This window comes from Saimiri boliviensis, chromosome 1, assembly GCF_048565385.1.
Source record: "Saimiri boliviensis isolate mSaiBol1 chromosome 1, mSaiBol1.pri, whole genome shotgun sequence".
NCBI lineage: Eukaryota > Metazoa > Chordata > Mammalia > Primates > Cebidae > Saimiri > Saimiri boliviensis.
This window is the reverse complement of record NC_133449.1, coordinates 57,574,249-57,596,549: the sequence shown is the minus strand read 5'-3', so window position 1 is coordinate 57,596,549 and position 22,301 is coordinate 57,574,249. Positions and strand designations below refer to the sequence as shown.

The 22,301-nt window shown below is 34.7% G+C and overlaps 1 protein-coding gene across 6 annotated transcripts in view; it reads left to right on the top strand.

Moving 5' to 3' along the window:
- Positions 1–22,301, top strand: part of CTNNA2 (catenin alpha 2) — a 1,155,573-nt gene that overhangs the window by 1,109,394 nt on the left and 23,878 nt on the right. For 3 of the 6 annotated variants that reach the window (XM_074397692.1, XM_003922543.4, XM_074397704.1), the window contains 3 exons: positions 2,836–2,941; positions 7,275–7,409; positions 18,145–18,288. In XM_074397692.1, the coding sequence (XP_074253793.1) occupies positions 2,836–2,941; positions 7,275–7,409; positions 18,145–18,288 (385 nt within the window). The remainder of the gene's footprint in view (positions 1–2,835; positions 2,942–7,274; positions 7,410–18,144; positions 18,289–22,301) is intronic. The other 3 variants (XM_010333399.3, XM_074397707.1, XM_010333401.3) reach the window with 1 other exon arrangement.

Sequence of the window (22,301 nt, the reverse complement as noted above, 5' to 3'; positions counted from 1 at the left end):
TGTAACTTGATGAAATTATTTTTCTTCCAATATTCTGGATCACTTTAAATAGCATTGAGATTATCTTCTCTTTAAAGGTCTAGTAAACTCCCATAAGAAAACACCTGGATTCCTTCCTTCCTTTACTTCCTTCTCTTTCTCTTCCTTCTTCTCCTTCTATTCTTCTTCTTTCTTCTTTTCCTTTTTTTTTTTTTTTTTTTTATGAGCTCTATATGACAGCTTTCTTTCTTCATGGAAATCAGATTGTTTCAATTTTTCAAAATCTCCTTTCTGGCCATTTTTGATAAATTGTATTTTCCTAGAAACTTATTTTATCTGCTTTTACGTTTATTTACATATATTTGAGGAAAGCAGCTTTATGATACATTTTTTTTGTTTTGTTTTCTAAGGTTATTGCTGTCTTACCTTTTTTACTGTTGGATATTTTTCTCCATTTTTTGGATAGCATTCTAAATATATTTTCTATATCCCTTTGGTTTAGAGCCAGTTTTAGGATTTATTCACAATTTCTAGTGTTTTCTGACTCATTAATCTCTGTTTGCAACTTATTTTTTTCCAACCTCTTTTTGAATTATTGAGCCATCTATTTAATTCATGTTTTTTTGTAACTTTTTCTGTATTAATGTATGTAGTAAAGGCTACTCGTATTTCTGTAAGCATGTTACTTTAGCTGTTCTGTTAAGAATGAAGCATATTCAGTCAAAAGGGGGGATACTAAATTGTGATTCAGGAAAAAAAGATTTCCATCCTGTTTTTCTCTGTGCATAGCAGTGTCATTTTGGCACGTTACTTTGTCTTCCTTCTTAGGTTTCAGCTTCCCCAACCAGAAAACGGGAAAATATTTGATCTCAGAACTTCTATTTTACTCTCTATTTATGAAATATACTCTCATACCCAGGTTGTGAGTCCAAGAATTTGAATTGAGTCTACAACGTGAATTCTGAAGTCTTAAAATGTGTGTTTTTTTTTTTTTTCTATCATACTAGTAAGTCTATGAATTGTAGTCTCCGGTATAATAAAAAAGGCATGCTTCTTTTCATTATTTGTCTACAATATGGGGGCCTGAGCCTCAAGCAAATTCAGGGTCTATATAGACATTCTTTATTAACTTGGCACATTTTGTTAGAATTAATCAGCTGTTGGAAGTTATTAAGGAAGGTTCATGAAGAAGCATTTTCGAAGATCCTTTGAAATTCTTGAAAAAAACATGCAATCATCAGCAATGCAAAATCAAACAGAATGTCGTCTTACTGAATGGGTTAAAATGAAGTTACAACAAATATTGTGTCAGAGTAAACATCAGAAAATAGATTTTCTAAGGTCTAGAAGTTAGAGAAATATGCAATAATGAGCATACTATTAAATGTTGACTGATTCTGTATCCAAGATATCCTTTAAAAATCAAAGAAAATTTATTTTGCGCTAATAAAAATGCGTTAGGGAAGAGCAAACAGATTGTCACAGAATCTTTAACTCATCCATATTATATAAAATTCACACGTGAAATTACTGTCTGTATTTTAAAATCTATATTGCAACTGTGAACTCAATGTACTTTGTGAAAGAGTTAATCACTACAACAAAATGAAATACCTTAAGTTGTGTGTCTGTCTCTGTACTTAAACATTAATACAAACCCAGTATATTTTACTTACATTTACTAATGTAGAAAAATCCAAGAAGGGGAATTAGCAGAGAAATAGAACAAAATATCCTACATTTAGTTTACTGAAAGACATTTTAAGTCGTCTATTTTGTAAAATATTATGTAACAATAGCAATCATTGCCCGCTCTGTATAACCCTACACAGTCTAAATAAATTGCTACTGAATAGTTTTTCTGTACAGCTCACCACATTTCTAACGATAGGAATGTAATCTTGCAACCTTAAAAAATACATTGATTTGTATGCACATAAAGAGACCAGGATAATTAACAATGTTAAAAAATGGTAAACATAATTTATTCTTGACCTCTCACAAAAAGGGAAAGAAAAGTTGTATTACATGCTGCATGTTGTTTAGGAGATTTATGATGCAGCATAATTTCCATTTCCTTTACAATAAATATTTAAAAGACATATAATATTAAATGCGTTACCTAATTACAAGCCTTATAGTAAAATATTAGGGTGATGGTTTGAAAGCCCAAAACATTTACTGTCACTCAGCGTTTTGTATGTTCTTTCATAAATCAGGACTGAAGCATACAAGCCAACAAAACTCTGAAATTCTAGCCAAACAGTTCCCAGTTATGTGCAAGAGATAACTGCTTCTCAAAGAGCCAAACTGGACTTAAACTTTAAGTAATAAAATATAAATATTCTAGACATGATAGGAAGATAATGCATGTGCATTTATTTTGGCTAGACTCTGCTTAAAATTTTGAACTTTTTATGACTGTATAAACTTGGATATGTTAATAGATCATTTTGGGCCCATTTTATTTTCTAAATGGGAGTGATGATACCTACTTTGTAGAGTTGTTATAAAGTCAAAATGAGGGAGTCTGTACAACAGCTTTTGGTACACGGTAAGCAACTGTAAAATTTTCATTTCCCTTGTGATCATCTTTTATAATCAGCCATTGTTTAAAAATATAGAACTTAATGTAAAAGGTAAAATGTGAACATGAACGTAAAAATATGGGAAAATATTTCCCAAAATGACTATTAACATAAAAACTGGAGTTAAGCAAGAAAACATTCAAAATTCTACTAATGTGGTCAGTGCCAAATAAAATACAACACTAGACTCCTGGACAAAGGATATGGATGGTTGGTCTCTTTCCTGTCATTAAGTGGATTTCTAATTATGTTGTATATGTTGTTTCAGAGGCAAAGGCCCATTGAAAAATACATCTGATGTCATTAATGCTGCCAAGAAAATTGCCGAAGCAGGTTCTCGAATGGACAAATTAGCCCGCGCTGTGGCTGATCAGGTAATAGAAGAGGGAAGAGTGGGTGCATGCTGAGTGGAATCATTAATTAGCACCTGGGTTTTGTAATTAGTTTTATGCGTCCTACAAAATGCTTCTGAAGAATGAATCAGAGGGGAGAATCACTGATATTTTACACACTGGCCTTTGACTCTCATGACACTGTGCTGGTGGCAAAGGTAGATTTAGCTCAGGAGAGAATACTAAGGCTTCTGACCGAAATTCCTTGAGAAAGAAGAGCACTTATTACTTAGGAGACATCAGCCCCTGAAGAGTAACAAATTGTCCCAGACTTCCTCATTCTAAAAGCCTTTGTCATACAAAATAAAGGAAGGGGTAAGAGCAGATTTTTAAGTTTTCATTCTTGGGCTCTTGGATTAAATATATTTTCAGAGATTCCTACATACTGCCCTCTTTTGTTTATTTCATGGTGCTGATCACATTTAAAAAAGATATATTTATTGCCTTACCTTTTTTTTTTTTTTCTGTTGCCCCCAGGAAATTTAGGTTGCACATTTTAACTGACTGACAGAATGAATAACGGAGAGAAAAGAGCAACCTGCCTTGTGGTCAAGGAACTCAATTGGCAGTTTTAGGGATGTGATGGGTCATGATTTGATGGTTTGTTTAAGAAGTTGTCAGGGACTCAAGGACTCTACCAGGACTAGAATGTAAACTGGGGGTAGGACAGTCAGGGGAATTTGAAGATCAAAGGGCAGAAATAGGTAGAAGAATCTAGAAGAACATGATGTTTTTAAATGTAGAAATAAGAAAGTAGAACTTCACCACTTGTTATTTAATATGGGTCTCACTCTAATGATATTATTTATAATTCATAATAACTTATCCACTACCATAAATGGGATTATGCCGCATGATCAGAAACCTTCAGATTTCAGCTTTTTTTCTAACCCAGACTCAGAGGCATCAGAGATAAATGAAATTCTCAGAGTATCTCTTAGGCTTTCAAACCAAACTAGGATATACATTAAAAGAGTCCTCACCCTGAACGTGTATTTCCATACTTTTCTTTTTATTTGTCTTCAAATTGGAATTTTAAAATCCTGTTCTAAATGTCTTGTTGCAATTATGGTCCATTCCTTATAAGAGTTCTTTAGGTAGTCGACTTTTCCAGGTAACTAATGATTATCCCTATAAACAACAGTCGTTTACAGTTTAAACCACTTTAGATGGATTATATCATAAAATATATTTTTATATTAAATATTATATATGCTATTATCTACATGGAAATATGAACACAAATTTGCTTAGTATGCTGGAGTACATTGATGCAAGCTGGAGATACTGAAAGATGTAGAACTGCATTCTTCTTCTTCTTTTTTTTTTTTTTTTTTTTTTTGTTGAGATGGAGTTTCACTCTTGTTACTCAGACTGGAGTGCAATGGTGCCATCTTGGCTCACCTCAACCTGTGCCTCCTGGGTTCAGGCAATTCTCCTGCCTCAGCCTCCCGAGTAGCTGGGATTACAGGCAGGCGCCACTATGCCCAGCTCATTTTTTGTATTTTTAGTAGAGATGGGTTTTCGCCATGTTGACTAGGGTGGTCTTGATCTCTTGACCTCGTAATCCACCTGCCTAGGCCTCCCAAAGTGCTGGGATTACAGGCATGAGCCACCGCGCCCGGCCTTGCATTCTTCATATATGACTCTAGTCTCTGATGATCTGATGATTTTTGAGTCTTTGTGTTGCTTATTATACTTTTTCTCCCTCATTCCTACATATAAAGTTTGCTACTCTAAGTACTTACTGCCTCAGCATCCCAGGCTCTGATATCCTTCATTCAAGTCAATACCAAATTCACACATTTCGTAAAGGCTAATAAAAACAAACAAAACCACAGATGATTTTACTATCAGGATTTCACTTAAGACTCAAAGAATTCTCATTTTAATTTTATTTTACATATGCGATGGCTAATCCAATGGATATATTTTTTAAACTTCTGACTTTTGGAGAACCGCTTACTGGTTGAGATAACTCAAGTAGTAAGATAATTTGAAAACCCTCACAATTTGTGGAGTTGAGTGTCAACCCATTGCTGTTGCCTCATATCAGGGCAATATCAAACATGAGGCTTCACAGCATAAACTGGGCTTTTCTTTCTTTTCTCTTTTTTTTTTTTTTTTTTTTTTGACAGAGTCCCATAAGTATTCCTGAAAGCTCTTGTAAAGGAGGGAAGAGACAACGAATTTACTTGAAAATATGCATACAAAAAAGTTACCAACTAGAAAAGGCCACATTTTAAAAAAAAAAATGTTGAGGAGAGTTGGGATGTGTAAAATGACCAGAAATTGGTCACCCACCAATTTGTTAAGAAAGACTTCTTGGAAGTAAAAATGAGTGGAGATTGAAAGGCTGTTTCATTGTACTTTAAATCTCAATGGAAAAAAAAAAAATTTCTCAACATATTTAGGCTCCTTGAGTTCAATAGTTTTAGTTATGAGTTTTATTTCTGATTTTACCTTTTTGGACCTGAATTATGCGACCTGAAGAATAACTCAAAACAGTTCATAGGTGAAAAACATCAAACACACACATAAACAAATCCCAGGATACTAGATTTATTTTGAGATTAAGTGACAGAATATTTAAATGCTATTTAACAGTGACTCAAAATAAACAGATGAAGTTTATGTCTTACCTTCTTTGTGGCATTATTGTCATTAGCTGTGAAATAGCTTGCAATTTTTGATAAAGAATATCTGTCAGAAAAAATGGTTATCAAATTCTGTACCTATTTCCATGGTTTAGGGGTGATTTTTCTTGATCCATCACGCCTTTTTAAATGTGTATTTTAACTGCTTCAGTTTAAATAACAGAACAGAATGAGTAATACCAAGGAATGTATTGTTACATTTGTTTTGCCAGAAAATATATTTTATAGATTTGAGATATGCATGCCATATAAACTTTTTACGGACTGTTGCATTTTTAATTACTGTTCCATTAGATAGAACTCTGAGTTTAATTTGCTGCAAGGTATTTGTATCAAAAGCCTTGTCAGCCCTCTGGGGAGATATCATTTTAAAGTTAATTCCTTTCAGTATATGGGTCCCTGGAGTAGGATAAATATTACAGTATGTAGTACTTATAGGAAGCTAAAAAGAGTCTCTGTGGAATTCTTTTGTGATAAATGCAGTTAATGAAAAAATACCACAATGGTAAGTGTTAGATTTAAAAAATCCCTTTATTGTTTATTCAATAGATGGTTATATGTAATCACTGGCATTACAGTATTGATAAAAGAATTTTTGTTCTTGATCTTGAGGAAAACTTAGCTCAGAGTCTTTGTCCCATCCTCTCATTCTAAATAAGACACTTCAGTTGTGGCTGTAGGTACTTATTTCATACAGTATCAAGGATCTGGTGAGTTTACATCCTTTACAAGTGCCAGATTGTATACAGAACACTTACATGACCTGGAAGTAGCTCAAGCTGGACCTCTGATAGCAAAATAAATCTACAGGTATCTCAATTCCTTGGTAGCCATTGGCATTGAAGCCTCAGAAATGGTTTCAGGAGTCATGTAAATGTTTGTAGAAGTGTTCAGCCAAGCTCTGCTTGATAGACATGTATCCACTTCAGTCATAATGAGAATTCAAACTCCTTAGCCAGAGTTGACTCCAGTGCATCAATTAAAGGACTCTGTTGCTACTCTTATTAATTTGTTTCAGCTGGCTTCAAATTCATTCCATCAAATCTATTTTTTTTACAGTGGTCATGAACCATTTCAGTCTCTCACTTAAATGCAGGTTATTTTGTTGCTTAAATTTTGATAAATATGAAATTCCAAAAGATGCAATAGACTTTTTTTTTTTTTTATAAGTGAATGATGCATTTATTAGAGAACCAAAGGAAACACATTGATTTTCTTCCTCCAACTAACTGGATTGAAACTGTCCCCTGCGCTAGGCAGAGAGTGCCACACGAAGTGATCTGCTTTTAGCATCCTTTGGTCCTCTGCATTAAAGTAACATTTCACATAGTGAGAGTTAAAGAAAACTGTAAAATATTTAGGTGTCCTTAGAGTTTAAAAGGCAGCAGGTAAAAATACTCATAAACATGTGTAGAAGTCCCAATATGACTTTCTGGAATATCTTCAACATTCTTCTGATAAAATTTTGTTAAAGTAGAGCTAACCATTCTAAACTGCTGTCTGTGGCCTTTCTAAAGTGTGCTGTGAAAAAGTTAGGTTCAATGAATGTAATCAAGGAATACGACACTGAAACCGTTTCTTCCTGCAGCTTTTCTGTAACAAATGTTAGAAACTGAAGAGTACTTACTAATCAAGATCATTCTTTTAATGTTTTATAGTGTCCTGATTCAGCATGTAAGCAGGATTTATTAGCCTACCTTCAACGAATTGCCTTGTATTGCCATCAGCTTAATATCTGCAGCAAGGTGAAGGCGGAAGTGCAGAATCTGGGAGGAGAGCTCATTGTGTCAGGGGTAAGCTGGGACTTGGGCTTCACAGTGTTAAGTTTCCACCGTTGTACTTGCAGGGCAAACATTCTTGGCAACAGTACTGCTACAAACACCAAACTACAGTGATTTATCGGGAGGGTCTTTGAAAAAAATAAATGTGATCACCATTATTCCAGACCTTACCGTAACTCACAAAGAGCAGTTTGATTTTCCAATCACCCTGTGTTTATTCTAGCCTTGTAAAATCTCCATTCTTCACAGGGAAACTAATTTCATAGTCTGGAAACTCATTGCCAAGCTGTGACTATTATAATTATTTGGGGCTTTTGTATATTTACTCATTGTGAGTCTACTTCCTTTTGTTAGTCCTAGTAATTTTCATTCTCTGTTCAGGAGCCAGCCTCTCTATGTGTGGATTGTGTTCACATGTTAGAGATGATGAAAACAATAGAAATTCATTCATCAGGTTCCAATGCATACTAGGTTATCAGTAATCCTTGAAAGCCAGAAGATGTTTGAATTTAATACAGGTTGATGTGCTGTTGCCAAAAACAAACATAATTGTCGAACACTAACAATTATATATTCTTTGCTCAATCACTCCAGTGTTTCCTTTCTCATGAAAATATAATTATCTAGTCCATTTTTATCAAATGTATAGAAATAAGTTCAATGAATATTTCGAAGAATCACAATTTCTTGGCAAGATTTCCAAATATGTGTTGAGGTTCTTCACCTTGGCTTCTTCTCCTCCCTCAACCCCTTTCTCTCAACACAGGGTGCCATTTGTTGCAAATTATTTGCAAGTCCAGAAATGTGGCTCTGACACCTTAGTTCTTTTCCCAGTCAGACATGATGCTACCATTTCAAATGAGTAATTACCAGGCACGTAATATTATCAGTGTGGTGAACACCCTTATGAAAATCAGATGAGTTACAAATCTCGGTTCTTCCTGAAGCCATTTTTGGAAATTTAGAAATTTGACCATGTGGTAAAAATACGTGGACGAATCATTCTTGAACCCAAATGTCTTGTTCCCATATTGTTTGAGTTGCAGGAATTATAGCTGGGAAAAGAACTGATCTGGCTTGCACAGAGACACCATCTGGAAAGCCTGTTTCATGCAGTCCCACCTAGAGCCCAGTAAATTGGCTATTTTGTGCCTCTTCTCAAAGCACAGTCACCTCTTTGCATTTCCAAAATGATCCTGCTTCAACATTCTTCAACAACCAAAAGCAATCTGTCTTGCAATGTGTCCTTTCTGCCAAGCTGGTAATTACTGAGATTCTCTCGCCAAGAAGTGATCAAACCATTGCATCTTCCTTGCTGCCTTTCTTATCTTCAGCCTTGATGGTATAGTTTCCCATACCACTCAGCTTTCATGTCCATCTGTATATAGCCCCTGTGGAACTGAGTGCTTTTTGTTCAGCTTGCCTTGTGTGCTTTCATTTGTGACTTTCCAATCTTATTATTTATGTGGATGCGCAAAGCATCTTTGTGGATCTCAGACTCCACAACCTCATCTGGCCAATTTTTCCTAGCAGAGCTGCTCTCCATCATCCTCTCGGTACCCATTGTTCGTCACTGCCTCCAAAGCTTCATTCCCATTGTCCTTTCCTCATTTAGATGTAGTCCAAACCATCACTGGCTTTTATCACTTGCACCGTTGGCTTTTACAGAGGTGTTTGAGATTGGGAACACCATCAAGAAGCCTGTTTCCTTCTTTGAGTCTTGTTGGCAAAGTTCATAAATCCTTGCATGGGAGAAGGCTTCTTTTCGAAGAATGTTGTACAACTTTATGATAATTCTGAGGCAAATGCATTATAAAAAGTGTGCTTATATATGCTCAGTCATGGGTCTGCTCTTGGCTTCCTCATGATTTATTCCAAGCTTGATTGCTGTTTGGTGCCACACCTCTATCTGTAGTCTGCCGTCTTTGCCAATTCTGCCTCCATCTTATTCTTCATCCTCCTTCACTGATGGCCAATGGAGAAAAGTATGAATATGCTTACTATACAAAACAGCCACAAACGACTGCTTTCAGAGTTCCGAAAGAGTCAAGAATGTAAGACCCCATACACACAAATTTTCAATGATTTTGCCAAGAAAATTACACCCATTTATTTTGTCATATGGCATGACAAAGTTGCTATCTTAGGAGAAGCCGTCATAGTTTAATGTGCAATCCAAAAAGAAATACTTAAATCTTTCCTTTTTTCCTGTGTTTATACACACGGGATTCAAAGCTATGGTTTTCTGAAATATACCAACCCCCCACCGGAAAGTTACATTTGTTAGAAGTCAACCTCTCTACCAAAGCTGGAGAGATTTGGATGTATTTTTCCATTTTGCCAAGAAAAATGATTTTGATGTCAAAACAGAGAGCCACATTTTTAGTGTTATGCTGGCATGATGAACATATGTTAAACAAAATGCACAATTATGTTTTATGTCAGCGTGTTTATGTTTTATGTGATTCTATGTATACAAACTGAGAAAGGCTTCTTGTGTTGTGTCTGCTTTTGGCTTGAGAGGTGGGGACAGAAAATTCAATCGGTCATGGAGGACAATGGGTGTAAAACTTCTCCAGGCATCCTATGGGTGAATTAGAGAAATAAGCAGTCCAGGATGTTTCTGTGTATGCTCATCCACACAACTGCTCTCTAAGAAATACCATTGGTTTTCTAGCTGCAATCTGGTTTTCTTTGTCATTGGCCTAAACCCCTCTCAACAACCAAAAGGTGACATTCTTATTAAATCCCAAAGTAGAAAATGCATTTGTGAGCCAATTCAGCTTAACCTGGTTACTAAGGGAGTAATGGAAATTTTTTAAAAAGGTAGAATTGTTAAAATGAAAGTAGAGAAAATTGAGTTTCAGAAGATTAAACAGTCTATATGGCTTTATTTATTTGCTTAGTTTAATGTTTGCTTAAATTCTTAAGCCAGTTTACAGGCTTTTTGAAAACAAGGAATATTGAAAACAGAAAGATAAGGAAGGAAAGGGAGGCGAGAAGAGAAGAGACATAAAGGAAGAAGGTAGAAAAAACAAAAAAATAGAAAGTTAAACATAACATATATCATGAATTAGTTTAATGCAAGAAATGTCCATTAAATGTGACAGCATTATCTTATGGATAAAAGTTATGCCATATATTTGTTTTAGTATGTAAATAGTATTTTGAATACAAATATATTCCAGTATCTTGATATGGGTAGTACCTGTATATTTAATTATCATGTTTTTGACTAATTTTTATTTGCTAGGTTTTGCGGGGTTTAATGGATACCTTTACAGTTAAAAATGGAATGTATATTGGATCTGAAAAAATAAAATCATTCCATGATCTTTAATATTGTTAGCTACCCAAAGATTTATACATTGCGTATGATTCTGAACAATATAAGAAATACTAATGTAGGATTTTAAAATTATGCATACTGAATATCAAACATTCTGATAAAACTGATAAAGCCTACCGGAACTTTTTTAAAAAATTAAAATATAACAGGCTCCTCATTATAACAATGAATTCAGAACATAACAGCAATAACCCTACTTTGATCAGGAATTCAGTGTTCTGGAGAGACAAGGATATAATTTATGGCCACAGATTTTATTACATAGAAATGTCTATACAATAACAACATATTTGAATCGAGTGTGGAGGTGAAGAATGCTAGTTGCTTAAGTCCTCAGGCTGAATGAATGGATTACTGATACTGATCTTTTCCTGAGAGACTGAGAAACTTGCCCTAATATGCACTTTTGACTTGTCATTTAAATATCTCTTTTCCAAATTTGAATGCATCTCAACTGGGTTTAGGAGAGAGATATGTCAAGGTGAGCAAATATAACTTGTGACAGTGGTAGGATTTGAATTGGTAAAGAGAAGATTGGAGACTGAAGGGTCAATTACAGTAATTCTTATTGCCCATGTTTCACAATCTTTAAAAAAATTGGACTGTAATTATGATCAACATGAATATTCATGGTATAGATAATACATTCCTAAAAATTTTAGAAACTGATACTGTTCAAATTAATTCTACCTGACACTGGCGTATATTCAAAGATGCATATGTGTATCAAAAACACAAACACACACAGAGCACAATTAATTTGAAATTTACTTACACCCTTAATAAGCCTTAGTCAAGTAGTCAGGAACTTAACAAGGTTGATAACTAGAAATTATCTGATCCAATACAAACTAGAAGAAAAAAAAATGTTGGATATATTTGTACAGTGATATATGTATGGTGGGTTGAGATAAGAATTACATTGTATTTGAAGAGTTCTGTATTCCTTTTATTTCTAAAAAGTGCCAGTATTTTGTAATGAGATAAAACAGCCACTAAAACAAGAATTTCATCTAATTGTGTAGACTTGTACATTAAGCAACCTTTTTTTGTTAAATTTTTTATATATCTTCTATTCTGTCTATAGTCAATTCTTCATGATCTCCACGGATCAAGGGGTAACAGTAATGGAAAAAAATCTAAAGTGCTAGCTATTTCAATTTGGATTTGGAATGTGTGTTAGCGCTTCATTTGAACAAAAGGATATGTGTTCTAGGAACTCACAGCAATCCAAAAGAATTTTATCCAGACTTTCCATGCTTAAAGGACCTTCCCTTACCTAGGAAAAGTTGAAGTGTCCAAATCTAGCGAGAGTTAAGACAAAAACAAACTTCAGGTTGTAAATCTGGATGTTAGGGTTATTGGAGAAACCATGGCTAAGAATATGAAAGTAGTAGTTACCATTTACAGAATGCCAGTAGTTCTTTGCATACACTTTGCTAGCAAAATGAGTTGTTGCATGATTCCATATTTTCCCCCAAACCCATTCCCCAATCTGTTGATAGTGAAACTATAACCATTTGCCTTCTGATTTCTGTATTAAGTCCTCCTTAGTTACATTTATACCAATATGAATGGTCATTGATTTCTCCACAACCCAAATTATAGAAACCTACAGAGGGAAATAACCTTTAAATGGGTTTTCAGTGAAAATTCATTCCCCCAGAGTTGTAAAAGTGAGTTTACCAATTCAAGACTATTATTTTTGGAAGATACTGGAAATTAATAGGAATTTTATTGAGAAAAGTACAAATTTCTTTGGGTGCTGGGCATCATGAAAAGCTTTGTGACTTTTGCACTGCACCTGTGTGTGTTCTCTGAATTCAAAAGTCCTGTACAAAGGAATCTGGTATATTTCTCCACTGTAGGAAGTAGCTCTTCAGTTACATTTTCTGTGATGGTCACTCCAAACTTACCAATATAATCTGTTACGGCCATTTAAAAAAAAGTCAGTTATTCATTGATGGAATTAAAACAGTTGGTTATCTAACTGAATTTTTTTATGCATAGGGGAAAAAAACTGTGTTCCGACGTACTCATTTTGAAATAGGAAAACACACTGTGTTGTGGCCAAGCTAGGAAGCAAACTATGCAAATAACTTTTTACCTTAACTGGAGACATGGATTGACCTTACTTCCATCTACTCTGGATTGATTTGATTGTTTCATCTAAGCCTGTGGGCTGAGGATTGTTTCCATTTTAGTTTGAGGACATTACTGTTTGTAAGAGTAGAAGAAGTTAGCAGCTTTAAGAAGAGTGTCTGTGCCCCGAGATATCAATTCTATTACTTGTCATTCAATAGTAAAATTTCATTCCTTTGGGTCTTAGAAATTTTTTAAGTAAGTTTTGAGATGCTCTATTTAAAAGAAGAAAGGCAAATAATTGACAACTTAATTCATTATCAATTAATGTCTTAATACAGTTAATATTCTGATAATTATAGCCAATTAACAGTAATACTTTGTGAAAACTTAAAAATTGGACACAAGGGAGGTACCTGGATGAGGGGAGGTGACTGCATGAACAGACGGCCTTCTGTATCTGTGAGTTCTATATGTGAGAATACAACCAACCAGGGATTAAAAATATTTGGGAAAAAATGCAAATAACAATACAGCAATAAAAATAGTGCAGATAAAACACGATATAGTACTTACATAATATTTATTATAACATTTGCATTATAATAGGTATAAGTAATCTAGAGGTTACTTAAAGTATACACGAGGGTATGTATAGTTTATGTGTAAATACTATGCCATTTTGTATCAGAGACTTGAGCATCCTTGAATTCTGGTATCTGCTAGGGTCCCAGAACCAATTCTCCCATGGTTACCAAGGGATGACTGTAGCTTAGGATATCTGTAAAACCCAGACAAACCTATTATTTACTTCTTATTACTTTAAGAAGTAATATTTTATAAAGCTTCCCAATAAGACATATTTTACTTTTGATTACTTGTTCATCTATGAGACTTGTCTGACTTCATTCCAAAATATTTTATTTAAAATAATTTTAAAATATCCTTTCAAATAATGTTTCAAATAATTAATGCTTTGAGAAGCATCTTAAAGGCTGCCTTATCCCCAGTTTTGAACCAGTTTTGGATGTGTAAAAACAAATCCAGATACACCTGTTTCCTTACATTGAACCAAATAATTATGGGAAGTCAGAGTGCTGAGTTACAGACCTTTATTTAGAAACAGTATCTGTAAATTGAGCCCTGTAAACACAGAATTTTTCAGCTGTAGTCAAGAAACAGATTATTTAGAATTGGTTACTTAAATCCATTTTTTTTTTTTTTTTGCTTGTTTCTACTTGGGCTTTCCCCAGGAATTCATGGACGGAAGTTTGTTGAAGAAAAAAGTTGATATGTGAACAAAGTGATATACTATGAATAGGTAAAAGAGAATGGATATTAAAATCAAGCTAAGGATTATCTGGGGATTCTGTCATTGATTTTACACCTTTCCATTACCTTAGCTGGTTAAAAATAAAGAAGATAGAATCCACAGCAAAACTGAGTCAGGATTTTTTTATTCAGTACTGGATTTCATGACCTGTTGACAATAATATTGTTCTCAAAAAACATCAGTATTTCTATAAGTTGTTTCTGATTTCCAGTGGCAAACAATTAGAGATTCAAAGAGGTGCATTTATTTCTTGTTCATATAAGAATATTTTCTGAGTCACTGAATTCAACATTTCTACTGCATCCCTACTATGTAAAAGGCACAGTGATTTATTTTGGTTGAGTTTGGGAATTTAGAGTCTCTTTATCTCTAATACCAAATAATTTTCATGGAAAGGATAAATTTTTCTGTCGAGTGTGTTTTTATTAGACTGTGTAGTCTATGTTTTAGTTTTTGTTTTTTGTTTTTTTTTTTTTTTCCATTTAGTTTCTCAGCTCACTGAAATCGGGTTTTCAGCTAGAATAGCAGAGTATCTGTTGATGGCTATCTCTGTGCATTCATTGTTTTCTTGGTTTACTATATTCTAGAAATAAAAGTGTGTTTAACTTACTGTCGTCTACATTCTGTCCCTGCAGATTATTTTGTCAAGTGCTTTTTCCAGCCTAATTTAAATCATTTATAAAATATGCCCTTGAGCCTAGCCCTTAGAAGAGAAATATGTACCACATTATGGCCCATGTATCTTACAAATAAGAAGCGTTTCTGGATGGGCAATGTGGAGTTTCTTCATTCAGATTTCTTTTACCGCATTAGAACACATTGCCTTACTCTATCCTAAATAGTCATTTTCCTTCTAAGCTCTAAATATATTTCAAACACTTCATCCTAATTCTATTTTCTTGAAGGCAAGCTTTCTTAATTTAGACGTTTAATCTTTTATCATCAATACTATATCTTGTTTTATTCTCTCTGAATACCTTCATCTGTGCAGATGCCTTGCTGATAATGAAATTGACTGGAAATCTGGCTAGATGTCCTGTCAAATTGGCACAATCTGCCTCTCGACCTCTTTCATCCATTTTCTTTGGCAAATCTTTTGCAAGTGAGACTATCCTGGAGAAGCTATGGTCAACACCATCTTTTAAGAACCATGTACTTTTGTCTGCCCAAATTTCTGTATGTGAGACACTACCATAAAACAAAATCAGAACATCTCTTTATCTGAGAACTTCCAATTTGAATCTGCTGCTATTCACATTTATTGGAGCCCCTCTTACTGAGGTCTTTCTCTTCAATTATAACATTTTGGTTAACTTACATGAAAAAATGCTTGACCATGTCTTTCATGATGATTACATGATAAATGCATCTGCAGATTGTTCTTTTGAAACACCCATATTATTCCACTTGACTTTTCTCAAACTTTTGTGCTAAGAAGCTAAACAACTTTTTTTTTTTTTAACCTCAAACAAAAATTTGAGACCAGCCTTACATCTATCTGGTCAGAATGAAATTATAACTGTGACTATAATAATGGAGTCTCTTGACTACTGAAATCTTGCAAACACTTTGTATCTTGTCCTAAAGGGCTTCTAACCCATTTCTGCAATATCATGAGAAGTATGCAGCAAATCTATAATTGGAATAGAACTTAGTTTTCATGAAAAATGTCATTAGATCCTAAGATTTGGAAATTAATTATCTGATCCTAGCTTTGCATCCTTTATCAAAGACAGTTTTATTATTTTAACTAATGTTATAACTAAAGGCATCATTATCACAACCAGTCATACTAAATTCACCTAAGAGGTCAGCACAGTTCACCACTCTGCATCCTTTTGATGCAGCCTAGTTTTGCATTGGGTTCCTGAAGTCATGCTCCATTTCCAAACTGACAACAGGCAATTATGAGACATACCAATAGATAATCTTCATTTTGTTTTATTTCAATATTTTAAAAATGTTTAACTCCATTTTTATTCTAATATCTTAACATTGAGAGAATTGTACCATCTGTTTGTTCAGTAGTTAAAAACTTAAGGGGTTTATTGGAAGAATGGGCAATTGCATCATTAGTATTAATGACCTTTAAATTTTTTATGAGATGATCTGAATAAGTTTCTAATACCTAATAATTTTTAAAACTGAGAAATTGTGATAAATGACTAATTTATTTCCTACAATAGGAAAATCAGAAGTTGTCTAACTTATAAAACCAAATGAGATTGTTATAAAAAAATCAAAGATAAGCCAACTAGTCAATGGTCCAATATGTAAAAGTGGAGAGAAAATAAAACCTCATAGGGCCATTAATTGCAAAATCTCATACAAAAAAAATCTGTTAAATAGAGAATTTGAATTTAGACTTAGAATTGTTGAAAATAATAAATGATACAGCAGGGAAAATTTATGCCTCCTCTCATAAGTACAGAGAAAGTCAAATATAGGAAAAACACCCATCTTTTTATATGCAAGATTTTTTTCCTATTGACTTTCTTTAGAGACATTCTTTAAATGTCTCCAACATTTATTTTGAAGTGAAAAATGGACGTGATGTTGCCAGATTCATAATCAGTTTGAATTTAGTAGCTTCTGTGTTTCAAACTGCTCTCTAATCTGCCAATTTTGCTTAATTTTAAATTGCAATTATTGTAATACACTTATGTATTTAGTATGCTAAGAATGACAGGCTTAGAAATAGAATTATATTGGCTTAAAACAGAAAAGTAAATCCCAAATTAGGATTTTTGTTTATCTGTATATAGAAATAGACTTTGGTTTTTACCCATTTGTGATGCCATAATTTGCAAGTCATTGTTTGAGTGTCTAGGTTTACTAAATATTTTTCTGTGGAAAGAGCTGGTTTCACTTCTCATGGATTCCACTAGGCAGATAAAGCCCTGACTTCTATGTGGATGGTTTCAGGATGTGCCTGCTCTTCAATAGTGTCTTTTACTTTTGTTTTACCGTAATCCATAACTTTGAGTATTCTATTTTTAAACTCTTATATTTTCATTTACAAAATACTTTAGTACTCTCCATGTCATTCTCACATCTTGTCTTGTTTTCTGTGAAAACTGGACTTGGTAAGTAAAGCTATGATGATAACAGAAATCGTCCATGACAAAAACATTTGATCAGTTGGCATCACTGGGTCATGTAACTTGATCTCTAAGAGAGGCAGTGCATTTTTTTTATGATTGCAGAAAACTTGCCATTTGATTTTTTCCTACCGTTTTGAAAATGGACTCCTTTTAGTTGCGTTTTATATTTGATACACACAAAAAAGTCAAGAGTCTCAGCGACATTTTAAATGGAAAGAATTTTAGGAAAGCATTCTAAAGGGAGAAAAGGGCATTGGTTATTGGCTTATCTTTTAAATTATGCCCCTTACACAGTCCACCCTGGGGCTAAAAGGAAGAGTCAGAAGAGTTACACTTGTAGCAACAGTGAATGCCTTAGACTTTCAGTGATCCCAATGAAAGAGGTAAGTATCCCTTTAGTAGAGGACCATGTACAGAGGTTAGATATGCAGAGGCCAAGAAGTTAAGGAAGGTCACACAGCAGGGCGATGGAACATCCAAGAAAGACATCTGGGATCCCCACATACTGTTCCAGGCTTTAAGAGCTGCAGCCCTTGCCGTCTCTCTTGGTGATCTTCAACACTTTAAATAGGGGATTCACCCCCTTTGCGCCCCACTACAGTTGTCCCTTACAATGCCTGACAAGGCAGGGTGCATCTTCATTCTCCTCCCACATGGTTCCTTTATCTGTTCAAGAGCCAATAAGAAATCCAAATGGCCAGCCAGCTTAAAGTCAAGAAATGTATATATCTCTTTCAGCAACTAATTCCTTCATATAGCTCTTTTACCCAGTTACCCATTCCCTCTTCCACTTCCCTAATCCCTTCCCAAGTAGGGTACGTTTTATTTTTCTCTTGCTCTCTCTCTCACTCTCTCTTTTCTGTATCTCTCGGAAATCAGACAGGAGTTCAGAGCACTTTCACTACCTTTTATGAGGTAGATTGTGATGTCATAGATGGGGGCAGGGCTAGTCAACTTTCTACCCACCTCCCAACCTGTGCTGAGGGAGCTCCGATCGGGAGTGGAAGCAGTGATTCCTCCATGGTGAGTAACTTGACTTTCTAATGTCTTTCATTGTAATCATTAATTCTGAAGGCAGAGGGGATTGGATTTTAGGGAAATGAAAATGTGCCCACTTAAGGCCTCTTGATATTTAGACCAACTTTGGGCAAATGACCTATTTATTCTTTATGTGGGTCAGAAATTCCACAGCACAGATATATTCTTCAATTATGGTCTAAACTTGAGAAGTGAAAATGGTATTTTTATTTCTTGATTTCTCAGTCTTTCTTCCCATTGGGACTGAAAGTCATGGCATATGTGGAATGAATCTATTCTGCAGTCTCTTTGTGAGCTTCTCTAAGGAAGGCTAGTCAGAAGGATGTATTCTTCTTTGTTTGGAAGATTTCAGGGTCATGAAATATCCTTTACTGATGTTTGCCCTGAGAATCAGTGGGTCATTCTAAAATTGAGGAGGTTAAAATGTACATGAGGATGATACATGAGGATTATCAACAACTGCTTTGGGTGTTAACAAATGAAAGCTTTCTAATGCAATGACTGAAATGTTCGTTTTTTAAAAAAAGTTACAACTCCTGTAAGTTGAAGTTCATAGCCATTTCAAGGTGTCACAGCCAGATTTGCTGCCTATTTTTGTTGTTGCCATCATAAACACTGATGCTGTTTTATAGTGTCTCTTGGTAGAGGTGTGAAAAGCTGCTATTGTTTCATTTGGGTTTCTATTATATTACTGATGAGTTCTTTTATATGCCTTAGTATTTAGAAAGAAAAAGTCAACTGGAGTGAGCACTTTTCTCCACTTCTTTCCTTGTTCTTTCCTGGGTACCTATTAAAACTGTCAAGATGCAAGCTTTTATATAAAAGGGTAAAGGGAGTTCATGGAGGTAGTTGACTCTTTAAGGAATATCAAAGCATGAGGGTGGGTGTTCTTAGAAGTGTTTGAACATCAGAATGCGAGACCCTGTTTTATCATAGGGTGGGATGAAAGCATCCTGGTATGGATTATGAGTATTATAAAATATGTAAAGAGGGTGTTATTCTTTTTTGTTTTTGTTTTTATTTTTCAAAATACACGTCCCTAGTTAACTAGCCATGACGAACATTTGTGTTGGAGATTGGTTTCGGTTTAAAATGAAGAGTCCGTTCTGTCTCGTCAACAGCTTCTTTGTTATGCATAAATCCCTGATCCTCAACGTTATACACTCTTATATTTAAAAGTACTATAGCTGATACTGCCCTCTTTTTTACCCTGGGGTTGGGGAATGTGATTTTGAAGTTATTTGATTACCTAAGTTTTCTAACCTAAATAAGTGACTATATGGAAAAGATTTCGGGCTTGATTAAAAAAAAAAAAAGGTAGGGCCATAACTGGCCCGTAGAAAGATTTTGATGACAATCACCTGCAGGCAGCCTAATATTGCAATGTGGGCAATAATGCTAGAGTCTTATATGTTGGATTATCCCTCTCAAGTCTCTGACCTCCCTTCCATTAAAAGTGCTAGACCCCTGAAACCCAGGTAGAAGCAAACCTTCAGTGCTCGAAAAATCTGACGTCTAATCATAGCTCAAGTTTTTAATGTTTTTTATCAACCCCTCATACAGCTGCCAGGTAAGAAATGCTCATATTTTCAAACCCTGGGGACACAATCATCTTTGAACTTCGTGAGTTAAGAACGGTTGTGTTGTGCGCTTGTGCAAACTCAGAGAGTCTATCATGGAATGTGTTGTGCATGCACTGATTTACCTTCATGCGCATGTTTCATTTATAGTGCTGTTCAGTGTTTTTTAAATTCATTGCGTATGTATTAAAAGTTTAATTTTAAAATATATACATTATGTTCTAAAGGAGACAGTGAAGTGGAATGGAAGTTGCATTAATTTGGGGTCTGAACGCTTGGTATGTTAGTTCTATCTCTGTGCTTGACTTGTTAGGTAACTCAAATTACTTGGATCTCTCGGGCCTCAGTTTTTCTCATTTGTAAAAGGATGGTAGATGATCAAAAAAGAGATATTCTAATGCATCCATGCTCAAAAAATCTATGGTTGTATGATATATTTTTTAAGAAATGGTTTATGGGAAAATGATTGAATAGTTGATGAAATATAGTTTTTATGTTGTACATACAATTTTTAAATCCAGAAAAAAACATTCCGTTTAAACTCGGTTTTAAAATGTGCTGCCTATCTGATATGGTGCTAGTTTATGATATATGTGCCTGAGCCATTTGTTTTAAATAGACAATATCATTTGATTAATCGGCTAAATCTAAACCACTTAGAAAGTTATATATAAATTGACATCTGAAGAGTGGCAGAATCCATGATAGGAAGCTATGTATTGATTTTGGAAGACCGATTCATGTTTTAACTCCATACCTTTGCGCTATTCTAATTACTGGGGATGTAAAACATATTTACTAGGTAATAGATGTAGCCGATCTCACTGGGACTTCAAAGTTTAAAATTACCTATGTAATATTGCAGGAAATCCCATGTGGTTTTGGAAGGGTTGATGAGTAGGGAATTGGTAAGTATGGAACTATATACTATGGGGGATTAAAAAAAAGTGTAAAGCCTTGCTCCTAAATTTGAGGAATGTGCAGCCTCTTTGGGGAGTCTTTATGTATGCCAACTTAGAAGTGAATACAGTAAGTGCCAAAAGAAATATCTCTGTGGTCTGGGTGGCACTGGGAGGGTCTCATAAAAAGCTGCTACTTTTAGCTAGCTGAGAGCAGAGTGGTTTAGGTTTGTGTGTTACTGTACATAAAAAGGGAAGGGAAGTGTTCGCAGTCTTCAAGACCCCAGAATTGTAAATGGAGCTGAAGATATCCTGTGTTTCAAAATCAAAATTTATTGCTTATCGTTAAACCTTATACTTTTTCTGAACACTTTTCCCCTAAATTATATGCTAACTATACAAGATGAGATGTCTTTGGAAAAATTGAGGAGGCAGCAAGTGAGTGAATTGAGTAATTATAAAGATATAATCAGGCAGGAGTTTCGTCAGTTACCTAAAACTCCACGTGACCACTCATAGCCACAACTATGGAAGAGAAATACATCAAAGCCAGAGAAAGGATAGAGGAAGACTCTAGCCTGGAGATATTCTGGCATTGTGATAAAAGTAGAAAGGGATTATTCTTTGGGGGTTAACAACAGATTTAGAAATGTCAGATAGTGATGGAAATGTCTACCAGCTAATGAGAATCCTTGTAACTAGGATGAATTTATGAAGCAAACAGTTTCCTTGTGCACTAAGCAAGAATAACATCAGTCTCTCCCCCCTTTAACTGTCAGTGTTAACAAGGTTTTAACACTAAGTTAAACTGAACATCGTTATGCAAGTCTCCTTCCCATATACTCTTAGAAATAGGTTATTGATTTGGGCATGATTTATTTACATTGAGAAAGAACACTTAAATTTGAAAGCCTCTCTGTTGCTGTAGATTCACAGATGATTTGCAGTGGATGTTTTGCCTCACTTAGGGAATACTGTTTTTGTATTTCTTGCCATTCAAGTCTCTTCCAAGCTATTACCTTGGCCATTCTAAAAGACTGGAATTCCACGAATAAAACAGCTCTGTCACATAGCCCTTTTACCAGATTCTAAGGACTTAGTAAATAAGCAAGACTCCGTTTAGATCATCCAGTGACATGATTTCTAATTTTCTATTGTGACATCAGAATTAGCTTCTAGAATTTGTTTTCTCAGGACACCACTTTCAAAGCCTCTCTGTTTGGGGATGGTGAAGTAGTATAATCAAAGGTGGTTTAACAAAGCAAGACATACTCTCCTAGCACTGGTTTCTTTGAAAAAGAAAAATGTTCAAGTAGAAGTTACATTTTGTGGAACAAAATTTAAAAACTGAGAGATACTAAGATTATGTTTGTTTCAACAGAACAATGATGAGGATGACAACTATTCCCCTTTCTTCCTCCTGGGTGTCTTTGGAGGTCATTTTAGAAGTAAAGCATCAGTCAGAGCTATAATTCAACAAATTCATTGATTATGTAATATGGGATATTCCCTATGCCAT